Below are 12,272 nucleotides of genomic sequence, written 5' to 3'. Positions count from 1 at the left end.
CAGTCTTTGATTGTGGAGAAATATAGGGTGTCCAAAGGTGCGTTTAGCACAGCGCTCTATATGAGACTATTAAAGGAGATATATGCTGATTATAAATATATAATAAAAAATATGAATATATGTATATGATGAGTAAGTTGTATTTTGGCGCCATGCCGGGATATAAAATGAATTTTGAGACAAGAGGCGGTTTCGCGGGAAATTTTGGCGGGATTTTTTTCATTTTTTTAATGAATCATAAAGAAAACATCCTCGCTCTTGCAAAAAAATGCAAAGACTGTAAAAAAATCTACGAGACATTGGTAAAATGCTTCGGTATGGATGCTCCTAGCTATTCCACTGTAACGTATCATGTTAGGATGTATCACTTCATGAACAAAAAGGCGCCCATCATAAAAATTGACAAAAAATCGCCGGATCAAAGAAAAATCAAAGCAATTCTTCAAGCGCTAGATGAAGACCCAAGAGCATCACTCAGAAGGATAGAGGAGATGACAAAGATACCACGTACAACAGTCAGTTATTATCTGCACAATTATTTGAACTACAAACTAGCGTATACACGTTGGGTTCCGCACAACCTTAATTCAGTTCAAAAAAAATCTAGAGTCCAATCTTCGAAAGAGCTCCTCTCTATATTGGGTGTGTATCAATCCAAGAAGTTTCGCTTTTTAGTAACAGGGGACGAGTCTTGGTTTCAATATGCAACAGAAGCCAAAATCATGTGGATCCCGAAGGATGAAAATCCGCAAACATTCCCGAAGAAAAAAATTGACACACCAATGACGATGTTGTCGGTTTTTTGGGGCGTGAATGGCATCATCGCAATTGATATTCTTCAAAAACCTAATACGATGAATGCTCAGTATCTAATTGACAATGTTCTTACTCAAATTATCAATTCTGATGAGTTTGAGAAATCCAAACAACAAAAACAAAAGTTTGCAATTCATTTTGATAATTCAAGAGTTCACAAAAGTCATAAGGTAATGAATTACTTGGTGGAAAACAATGTCAAAGTTGTTCCAAACCCAATTTATTCACCTGATATTGCACCCTCTGACTTTTATTTATTCGGCACGCTAAAAAAGAGAGCTGAAGGACGCGAATTCGCGAGTCCAGATGATCTTGAAAATTTTGTAAGAGAGCAATTTGAGCAATTTTCTCATGATGATTTAAAGCGTGTCTTTCAAGCCTGGATCGATCGCTGCGAACGCGTGATTGAATCCAATGGTGATTATATTTAAATAAACTTTATATATATGTAACTTGTTTATTTCTATTCGCAGTATTCAGGTTTGTGCTAAACACACCTTTGGACACCCTATAGATAAAGGTTATTCAATTAATTTTCTACGAATCGGAAATCATAGTTATTCACGAAATAACATAACAAATAACAAATGTAAAGATGATGTTTCACTTGATATTGGATCAGAACAGAAATACAACATCAGTCAATCATCTTTCATTGATAACAAAGCAAAAACTGACTGTTTTGGTATTTGTCAGAGTGGTCCACATCAATTTTATTTATGCAATATCATTAGAAACAATGCTAGTAGATGTTTTCAATTATGGCAAGCAAAAGTTACATTTGATTTTTGTTCAATCAAAAATAATAATTGTACACAAACATTTTATTTACAATCATCACCAAGTTTAGCTACAATCATTAATAGTGATTATGATGGACAAACAACATATAATGTAAAAGTACAAAATCCAACAAACAATTACTACAACGAATTATCACATCTTTCTACAAGACTTTGTGAAGCAGAAAATAAAATCAAAAAATTATGTGTTTCTCGTTTTTTCCCAAATTTTTACTACCACAACATAATTGATCCAACTCATATTTTAGCAAATATATTTCTGATTATAAAATAAACTTGATTTTAAACAGATAACAGTTGTGGTTTTGAAGAAAAATCTGTAAATTCGGTTGGAGAAGAAACTTCGTTCAAAATAGTTAGTTTTTGAATGCTGAGCTTTAACTTTCTGGTATTGAATATGTCCTTAAGGCTTCTCTCCGATGTGAACTGATCCTCTCAATTTTTCCTCGATCTTAATGTACCAAGCTCCTTATGCAGTCAGTTTCATGGGACATTACTTATATGATAACATTATATGATCTTCAGAGATTATATATCGCAGGCAATTTCATAAAAATATTTAAATTCCAAAGAATTTGAAATTATTCCGCATTTTCCGTCTAGATTGCCTTTTCTCAACTTTCGATAAAACGATTCTACTATCCATATGTTCATCAATTGCCTTACTCTCATCTCTCAAGTTCACTAATTTTGGGTCGAAAAAGTACATTTTTATCCAAATTTTTTCGATTTTGTACGAGGTCTCCGAAGGGTGGTGAAGTGACTTTTTTCAAATTTTGTTATAATAATCATAGTCTATAGTTATTGAATAAGCATGTTCCATTTTTCTTTTTTTTAATTTTTTTAGGAAAATAAAATCATTGATATCAATCCTTTATCATAATTGCAAAAAAGCAATTGTAAATGTTTTGAATAACATAGTCATATAGACCTCAATGGTCATTCAAGAGATTTTCGTTTTATAATCTTCATAATTTAGATTATTGATGGACGACTCGATATCTTGGATTCATTTCAGCATTTCCAATGGAAAATATATTTTCTTGAAGGATATCACTTATCATTTATGTAATATTATCAAATAAAAAATTATTCTATTATGATTTAATAAAATGTTTAACATTGGTTTGTAGCATTATAGTTAATGATAATGCTTTGTTTTTTAGCTCACATTTTTTAATCAAATTTATTTAGCATTAATAGACATCTAGATTACAAAATAAACTAAGAAATATGTTTAACATACTGATTGTTTGCATAAAATACTATCCAAATACAATGTTTGTGATAAAATTTTAGATTATTCAACTCAAGATTGATCAAAAACAGCATTTCCGGACTTCATACTATGAAGTAATAATGCCCTACATATGAGCATTTAAAACAATTCAAGTTGTATCGCCTCGAAGTAAAGAAATATGATATGAAAGACGATACAGACCGTTTGGTCGGAGAGAAGCCTTAATATTTGTTAAGAATGTCCTCGTTGTTGGCAAACAAACTTGTTGTTGAAATGTTAGAAATGTCACCTCTGTTTTGAGGACACAATGTGATTTACTTATGTTCGATATCGAATTTGGTGATTTTTGTGATCTTGACTGATGGAGATCAGTGTGATTTACTATCTTTTCGTGAAAATGAAATGTAACTAGATTCAAGATCACTGTTCAATTGAGGAGAAAATATGGGAATATGATCTGAACAAATACTTGAATATTTGTTGTGGAATGATATAATGCAACAAAGAAGTTCCGATTTTTTGTTGAATTGACAATAGGTAGTGCATTGCATTCCATTAGCAAGTCCTTAGAGAAGATATACTTCTTTCGAGTTGCAAAATTAGGGCTATTCTTTAAAAACAAAATTATATGACAAATCTGTGCTTTAGTCTATGTGAAATTCTAGTGAAAGAAGGGAAATCTGGAAGTTTGAGGTGCAAAAGATGAAATGATAGACGTAAGTATGTTTGTGCAATAATATTAGGAAGAAACTTTTAGAATTAGAATGGCATTTGTAAATCAATTAAGAAAAAAATTGTATGTTTCGTCAATGATTTTGGAATATTATTCACTTTTCGCTTAAATTCCAATATTTGATCTTTGATATGATTGATAAGAGGAAAAATAGAAAAATCAAACTCAGGATCATGAATGTTGTCGAGTTCTGCAAGATTTGAATACTTGATCAAGACTTGATGGTTCATATCTAAGATTGTTGGTGTATTTCAACTTAATTTTTGCAAAATTGGAGAGCAAAATTAATTCGATTAATTAATTATGTAGCTTTGTAAGCTTTTGAAGCTAAGTTAAATGCTGCAATAACATGAATAACTATATTTATAGGATAGCAGGCGCATTATTTATCTGTTTTGATGTAATATTGAAATGCAAATGTGCAAATGGTAGGATCTTTCAATTGAATTGACTGAAGCATGTATTTTTAAAGATATATGCACACTACATGAAATTGATAGGAACATGTTTTATCGATATCTTTTTTTTTATCATTTTTCAGGGAATAAATTCAGGCCATTATCTAAGTGCAGAGATAAAAGGTAATGCTGTACTTTCCTGGATATGTCTTGATATGATTCCGACGATCAATGATTTCATTCCAATTTGTTATTTTTGAATCATTAACAAAATGGGATAATTCTAGTTGATTTGTTGAATGTATGTGTTAAATAATTTTATATTTATGATCATAATTTTATATATATATTTTTGTGTTAAATAATAATTTGGTAATTCGATTTCTTGAAGTTGAAATGCTCTTCTTATTGTATTTTCGGCAACATTCAATTTAATTTTACCATTTTCCAATTCAACTTCCTTTCCCACACTTTTGTAAGATTCACCTTCTTCTATTCTTCTTTTAGCTTCAAATAGCCATTCTCTGCTTATAGATTTGGCAGTAGTCATAAAAGTGGTCCTTCTTTTGTGATAAGATTCAAATTTGAATGTGGATGATAAATAAAAATCAAAAATAATTGTTATAATTTAAATGAAGAAGTAATTTAAAACGATTTTATTTATGATCAAATTTTATATATTTTTTTGGATCAAATCCATTTTAATAGAATTTATATACTATTCATCTATTAGTAAACACTACCGTATATTATTTTTTAAGCTATCTTATTTTTTGAAGTTTTATTCAAATCTTTGGTCGCAAGAAGAATTGCATGATAAATAAAAACATTTAATCAAAGTCAATTTTATTTTTCATATTCAAATGGACTGAGTGTTAACATTTAACATTTTTTGCTAATTGTCGTCAAAAATTAGGCGTAAAGCAAAAATTGATATTTCATATGGTTTTATGATAGATAAGCATTATATTCCCACTCATTATATTCGTAAATTTTGAGGTTTATCCTTCGCTTTTAAGATCATTGAATTTGATTTTTATATAAAATAGTTATATATTAGAAAATAATATGAGTTTATGTGATATTATTTTTCAGAAGATTTTGTGTTCTTCTTCAAAATTTTATTTTTTTATTAAAAAGAATCTTTACAAAATATACATTTACTTTAATTAATATTTAAAAACGTGCTCTATCAAAAGTTCCAAAAATTCAATATTTTAGCTTTTCTGAGGTGTCACTTTTGATGAATTTCTGTTTACAACAATATCATTATTACTCGTTATAAAAATTCATAAAATTGTCAAATTTGAATGTGTCATTCAATTTGAAATAAATTGATGGTCGAATGAGGTAATTCTTTCAATAGTTAGTGGGGCATGGAATTATTTGACAAATAACTACATATCGAAAAATAAGTATCTTTTCCGCTAAAACATATTCATTCATTCAAGTTTTAAAAAAATGATCTGTATTTTCACCTTATAAAACTAAACTCAAATCTTGAGATGCTGGATACTTTGTATCGCTGAAAAGGATCGGTGAACTGGAATTTCTGGCAGTAAAGCTAGAAATTCCAATAGAATCAGTAGAATGAAAGCGATGTATAAGATTTCTTCTTTGTTCTGTATTGTCTGAATTATATTTTGAGTAAGATCGTTTTAGATCGCCATTTGCCACGTGATTTTCATCACGCATTGGTAAATACGATCCTGTGGTCTTATCTTTGTATAGTTCGAAAAATTTGGAATAGCCGCCTGAAAGTAGGAATAGATGCTTATGTGTTAAATTGGGGTAGATGTGCTGGCTACGGTCGTATATCCGAAATTTGTTCATTAAGTTCGGAGCTCTGTCATGTGAGAATTCGCAATGAAAGACAAATGCAGCGTTCTTACCTTCAAATCTTTTAAATATGTGCATCATCATTTTGGAGTTATTCACGTTGATTGCCCCGGAGATATGACCTCCTTGGAATTCATAATCAAATCTAGCGTCAATGATTACGAGCTGGTCATATGGCATTGTAACGTCTCCAGATATCCATTTATTCAGGAACTGTGGTGAGATAGTGACGAAATCACCTCTTTCTGACATTTGGATGATAGTTTGTGCATTGTCATGTACACCATAAAGTGAGTGTAGTTCGTTATTATCAAAGTCATCGAGATCAGGAATAGGAATACGTCGATCTGAGACCGAAAATTCCTGCATCCCTTCTGTCTCTATTTTTTTGAATAGTTTACGATTATACATTATTTTATTGGGAAGATTAATAAATATTATGAGTACATAAACATTTACCCAATAATTTTATTTTGAGAGTATAATTGAAAAATTTAAAAGAAACAATCAAGTTATAAAAAAGTTTGACATTATGTACTACAATTGTATAGAATTGCATTTTTCATAAATGAAAAAATGCTATTGATCAAACCGTTTTAATTTAGTGGCAAGTAAATATTTCCGGCCAATATTGATATTGTTAGATATTACATTTAATATGCATTTGAGTGTATTATTTATTTGTTCGATTTATGGATATTTTTATCAGAAATTTTTATTTTCCATAATTTTACAACAATATTTTCAAATAATATTTTTCATAATTTTATCAGATTTACTCTCGTGAAATGAAAAATCGGAAAAATATATTGTTATGGATAGGCCCATGGATGAACAACTACAACATTTTAAATCTAATTTTTACAATTAATCATAGATTACGTAATCAATTAATTCAATATTGGTGATTTAGTGAAAAAACTTTAACAACTATTTCCACATTTAAATTAGATCACCAAGCATTGCTTGACTTTAAACTATGTTGTATTGAATTATGTTTTACAGTGATTTCAAACTTGTAAATCTAAGCAACAATATATCTAAGAACATTTTAGTCCAATTTCTTCAATTTAAGGGTATATAGTCTTTTTTTTTTCTCTGAATTTTAATTTTGCAATTAAGTTTCAGATTATTACCATATTGTTTAATCAAGTCAATAAGAATCTTGTAATTACATTTGCAAACATTATTAGTAATCAATAAAATTTTGATATTTTATATTTTGAACATAACATTTAAAAATCATTTTATTTTACTTACATCGATGAAAGGCATAACGACTATATATTTATGGCTCATAAAAATTTTAATATTAATGATCAAAAATTTAGACTTACAAATTAAATATATTCTTAATCAAACCATATCTCTGATAGCAGCTTCTTTCAGTAACACTTGTGCGTATTCAGCAATCTTTGGGATGTTTTCTTCTTTGAGGAGAGAAGTGTGGATTGAAATGGAGTCAGTCAAAGAAATTGCTTCTGGCTGTATAAAGTAGATAAAGGCGGCAATTCTTGTAATGATGTCTGGAACTTTGATAATGTTTATCAGAACTGTAAAATCATGGGCTGTGAATGTTGCCGGGTCTTTGTTAAGCATATGAGATCCAAACGTTACTTTTTGTGGTTTCACGCTTTGATCGCCTTCACTTTCTGGAGATTTATGTTTATACCATTCTTCATACAATGAACGGATTTTTTCTTCATGCTCTTTTCTTTTTGCAGTAATGTCAGCGTAATAAACATAAATTTTGTTCAGTTCTTTAATCATATCGTCACATAAAGCAACAACAATGGGAACTTTATTTTTCTTTGATCTTGCAGTTGTAATGACTTCAGTTGTTTCTTCCATGAACTCTGAAACTGAAGTGTATTCATTTCTCTGAACCTTTAATGAAATATCGGATAAAGTGGTGCGAATATCAAGTGTTTCGCCAAAACAATTAACTTTATTGTCCCAAATAAGCTTAGATGCAGGTAGACGAAGAAAATCTCTTAGGATATCTTCACAGATCTTCAGATTTTTTTCATTCATAAGAAATGAAAAAAATAATTTGACTTTGAAATTCAGAAACTCATGACGGATGGAGACCAAACTTTTATTTACATTTGGTCTTGATTTCTGAAGGGATGTCATGCAGCCAAAAAGTGACACTAAATGGAATACATTCATCTCCAAAATAACAAGCAATATAATTTTAATCATCGTAAAAATTGAGAAGAATTACGTTAAGAATTTTTTTTTCTTGAGTGTAAATTTCAAAACAGAAATTCATGGATAGAACAGTAGGAACATATTATCATATCAAACGGAAACTTGGCGCTGGATCGTTTGGCAAAATATATCTCGTAGAACACACTCTAACTCATGAGTATTATGCCGCAAAATTCGAATCTCTCGATTGTCCAGCGCCACAGCTACATTACGAAGCTAAATTATACAAAAAATTTGCAGGTGGATCTCATATACCTAATATTCATTGGACTGGATGCGAAAAGAATCATAATATCATGGTTATGGACTTATTAGGCTCTTCTCTTGAAGATCTATTCCAGAAGAATGGACAAAAACTTTCATTAAAGACAGTTTTAGTACTTGCAGATCAAATGCTTTCAGCAATTCAGTATATTCACAGTAAAAATTACATCCACCGTGATATCAAGCCAGATAACTTCATGGTTGGAACAGGAAAGAATGCTGTTAAAGTCTATTCTATTGACTTTGGACTTTCCAAACGCTATCGTGACGATATTACTCATGAACATATCAGATACATCGAAGGCAAGAGTCTCACAGGCACAGCACGCTATGCATCAATTGGAGCATTACGTGGACATGAACAATCACGTCGTGATGACCTCGAAGCCTTAGGATATGTTTGGATATATCTTTTGAAAGGCAAATTACCATGGATGGGCATCAATGCTCATTCTCGCGAAGAGAAATACAAACTTATTGCAGATTGCAAGGAAGATACTCCAATTCGCCAGCTCTGTGCTAATCTTCCTCCAGAATTCGTTACTTACATGAAATACGTCCGAAATCTCGGTTTTACAGAGTCACCAAACTACACGATGTTAAGAGAGCTGTTCAGAACAGCCTTTACAAACGCAGGATTTATAAACGACCATCAATTTGAGTGGACAGAACCGAAAATTACAACAATCGGAAAAGAAAACTTCGCTCCATTCGACGCTACAAGGAAGAATACAGACTTGAGACCAATGACTGCACAGAAGAGAGCTATTGCTGCAGGAAATATCAGACAAACAGAGAAAACTCCTCGTCCTTACAAAGAAAACGAAATTCAGACACCAAGAGAACAAGAAGTTGTTGAAAAGAAGAGGAACTTCCTCTATAATCCTCAGAAAGCTTCGAATTTACGTGCAAAAGCTGCTCAAGAATACGCTTTTCCAAGTAGATTGAGCAAAATTCCAAGAAGATTCTTAGATTAATGATTTTTCTAATATAGTATGGTTTTTGATTTTGTTGAATAATATTGTATGAATAATCTTTTAAACATTTTTATGTATTTTGTGCAAATAATTTTTCTAATTTATAGGAATTTTCCTTACAAAGGTTTCACTTAAAAAGTAGACACGCATAAAAATTATGGTTTTAATCAATTCATTTCAAATCATGCATTAAAAATTAAACTAATTTTTATTCATAAAAACTAGTCCCACTTCACACTTGTCTATTAGAATTTGGTGTCCCATTGGCCACCACTATGCAAAACATATTTCAAATCAAAATATTTTGTATCAAGATTGATATTTCTATGGAAAGAAAGGGTAAAATTTGAAAATTAGATAGCTTTTAAGTTGGATAAGTTTGGTCGATAGTCTCATAATATAAACAGTGTATGTGCACATTCATTTCTTGTGTTGATTTGAAGAATTAGGGGGACAAATTATTTTATAAGGGGGATAGTAATTTTTCTATGATTTTATTTTTACTCGTTCTTGCAATACTTATACTAATTTTAGCATTGTCTGGAGCACTCACAATTCTTTATAATGATTGTATTGATGCTATTTTCAAACCAAGACCTGCTGTTAAAACAATAACACCCAGAACTCAACCTTCTACATCAACATTACATCATTATACAGAAGAAATCAAAAATAGCAAACCAATTGTACAGAGAAACCAAATTGTTACTCGTACATTACCAAGATTTTCCAATAATGAATTTGAACTTCTGAAAGGTACAATAGAAAGAGGCAGAGCAGAAGAAATACCTGAAATACCAATTCCATCCTACTTTCAACCATTGCCTCCTCATTATAATAATAAAATCACACCAACTGGTTTCAATTACACACCATCATCAATTAGCTCAAATCAAATCAATAACTATGCATTTAAAAATCCACCACCTCAATCAGATCACGATAACCAAAAAACAAAATAACTTTATCTCTTTGCTAATCAAAAAGAAAGAGTCAATAATGTTAGATCTCACGTAACAAGACTGAAACATCTACAATTGGTCGAATATTACAAGAAATTTTGTATTTTTATCTAGATATTAATATTTGTTATAATAAACAACACTTATTTAATATATAATCTACATTCTAATGAATCATGCTTCATTTTTATCAATTCTTAAAGATATAATCATTTGGAATAAAATGAATAAATCTTCAATAGTGGACTCATAAACTATCGAAACATGAGATTGATACATGAGCTAATTCCAATTTGATTGATGATATTATAGAAAGCGCTTAAAATCGCATTCATATAAATAATTGGAATATGGATTTGTTTTATGACAGGTAGAAGAAAGACTCATAAAATACAAACTAACGAGCATTCTTAAATTTGAAATTATTTTAATTCCTCGATCAAAATAGAAGAATCTAATGGATTTACAAATATATTAAATGAACACTATGCAGTAGATCTGCAGTTGTTGGGTAATGACTTGCCAGAGACATTTTTGTTAAATATTTTTATCTGATATGAAATAAACAATTTTATATATTCCAGTTTTCTTCCATTCTTCATCTATTAGTCATCGAGTATCTACATAGTCTAAATCCATTACAATCTTTTATAAAAAATGATTCATAATATTTTTTTAAGAAACGTAAAATACTTATTTATTCATCTCCCTCAATTACGCGGATGACCATGGCATCAGCGAGCTTCGGGACAAACCAAGTAGACTTTGGTGGCATCATTGCGCCTTCGTCAGAAACGTCGAAGAGCTGGCACATTTCGACTGGTGGAACAGCGATTGCGAGGGAATCCTCTGTCTTGCAAGCCTCTTCGAGAGCCTGGAGACCACGTGTTCCTCCGATGAACTTGATTCTTGGATCGTTACGGAGGTCTGTAATGTTGAAGATTGGTGTGAGGCAGAAGTCTGTAAGGATCTTGGAATCGATGTTATCAGCAGCAGACTCTGAGAGAGCCTTGCCTGTGAATTCCATGCGATACCACTTTCCATGGATGAAGAGGGAGAAGACCTTGTGCTGCATTGGACGAGCGTGGTGCATTGGAAGGAAGTCTGGTGTCTCTGGTTTCTCGTTTCCTTCCATTGGTGTAAGCTTGAATCCCTTCTCTTCTAACTTCTGGAAGAGTTCCTCCTGTGTGTATGGGTTCTGCTTGATGACACGGTTGTAGTCAATAACGCAGAGCTCATCATCGGAGAAAACGCAGGCCATAAAGTAGCAGTATGGCTCATTTCCTGTGTATGAGTCTCCAGCGGCTTCCTTGCGCTCCTTCCAGACGTTGCAAGCAGAAGCAGCACGGTGGTGGCCATCGGCGATGTAAACGTGTGGAACTTGTGAGAATAATTCTTGGATCTTCTTAACCTTCTCTTCGTCATCGATGAACCAGAGCTCGTGGTCTGTGTTATCGAAGTCGAGGTGGGCAACACGGTCAGCTGGGCCCTCAACGAGCTTCTTGACGTAATCACGAAGTTCTTGGTGTCTGGCACCACGATAGGCAAGGAAGACAGAGCCGACGTTGGCGTTCTGGATTCTGACTGTCTTTGTGCGGTCCTCTTCTGGAGCCTTACGTGTCTGCTCGTGCTTCTTAATGAGGCCATCGTAGTACTGCTGGCAAGAGAAAAGAGAATAGAGACCAACCTGTGAATAGCCGCCAAGCTTGGAACGATATGCGTAGAATCCTGGCTTGTCGTGGCGGATAAGAAGCTGATCATTGATCCATTTCTGGAGGAGTTCAGCGCCCTTCTGGTAGACGCAGTCCTCTGTCTCCTTAACACCTGGGAAGGCGATTTCTGGGCGGTTAATGTGGATAACGCACTGTGGACGCTCTTGTCCCATCTTGGAGGCTTCTTCACGTGTGACAACATCGTATGGTGGGGCAATAACATCGCTCATCTTTTCAGCGGGTGGGATGTAGCCGCGGAATGGCTTGACAATGATTCCGGAACCAGACATTATAAAGTGAAATCAAACAGTTTT

The 12,272-nt window shown here is 32.3% G+C and overlaps 6 protein-coding genes across 6 annotated transcripts, besides 3 other annotated features; 3 read left to right on the top strand and 3 right to left on the bottom strand.

The window, feature by feature from the left end:
* Positions 1-23: 23 nt before the first annotated feature.
* Positions 24-1,327: a mobile genetic element.
* TVAGG3_0449260 (Mariner transposase) lies at positions 120-1,247 on the top strand (the record flags this gene model as incomplete). The annotated part of the gene is made up of 1 exon (XM_051234549.1): positions 120-1,247. One exon carries the CDS (start codon positions 120-122, stop codon positions 1,245-1,247), a length of 1,128 nt encoding a protein of 375 aa, XP_051104279.1.
* A 695-nt stretch (positions 1,328-2,022) lies between the features above and the next one.
* Positions 2,023-3,083: a mobile genetic element.
* A 2,132-nt stretch (positions 3,084-5,215) lies between these two features.
* Positions 5,216-5,253: a mobile genetic element.
* Positions 5,254-5,469: 216 nt separating this feature from the next.
* Positions 5,470-6,198, bottom strand: TVAGG3_0449220 (M-phase inducer phosphatase dual specificity phosphatase cdc25 family; the record flags this gene model as incomplete). The annotated part of the gene is made up of 1 exon (XM_051234548.1): positions 5,470-6,198. One exon carries the CDS (start codon positions 6,196-6,198, stop codon positions 5,470-5,472), a length of 729 nt encoding a protein of 242 aa, XP_051104278.1.
* A 987-nt stretch (positions 6,199-7,185) lies between these two features.
* On the bottom strand, positions 7,186-8,002 carry TVAGG3_0449210 (uncharacterized protein; the record flags this gene model as incomplete). The annotated part of the gene is made up of 1 exon (XM_001305482.2): positions 7,186-8,001. One exon carries the CDS (start codon positions 7,999-8,001, stop codon positions 7,186-7,188), a length of 816 nt encoding a protein of 271 aa, XP_001305483.1.
* A 100-nt stretch (positions 8,003-8,102) lies between these two features.
* TVAGG3_0449200 (STKc CK1 domain-containing protein) lies at positions 8,103-9,284 on the top strand (the record flags this gene model as incomplete). The annotated part of the gene is made up of 1 exon (XM_001305481.1): positions 8,103-9,284. The coding sequence occupies one exon, from the start codon at positions 8,103-8,105 to the stop codon at positions 9,282-9,284; it is 1,182 nt and encodes a 393-aa protein (XP_001305482.1).
* A 481-nt stretch (positions 9,285-9,765) lies between these two features.
* Positions 9,766-10,380, top strand: TVAGG3_0449190 (uncharacterized protein; the record flags this gene model as incomplete). Its single annotated transcript, XM_001305480.1, has 1 exon — positions 9,773-10,246. The coding sequence occupies one exon, from the start codon at positions 9,773-9,775 to the stop codon at positions 10,244-10,246; it is 474 nt and encodes a 157-aa protein (XP_001305481.1).
* A 543-nt stretch (positions 10,381-10,923) lies between these two features.
* Positions 10,924-12,248, bottom strand: TVAGG3_0449180 (LMO2823 protein family; the record flags this gene model as incomplete). The annotated part of the gene is made up of 1 exon (XM_001305479.2): positions 10,944-12,248. One exon carries the CDS (start codon positions 12,246-12,248, stop codon positions 10,944-10,946), a length of 1,305 nt encoding a protein of 434 aa, XP_001305480.1.
* Positions 12,249-12,272: the final 24 nt, after the last annotated feature.

The sequence above is a fragment of the Trichomonas vaginalis genome, chromosome V (genome assembly GCF_026262505.1).
Source record: "Trichomonas vaginalis G3 chromosome V, whole genome shotgun sequence".
In the NCBI taxonomy this organism is placed as follows: Eukaryota; Parabasalia; order Trichomonadida; family Trichomonadidae; genus Trichomonas; species Trichomonas vaginalis.
The sequence above is the reverse complement of the archived record's forward strand: the minus strand, read 5'-3'. Positions and strand labels throughout refer to the sequence as shown.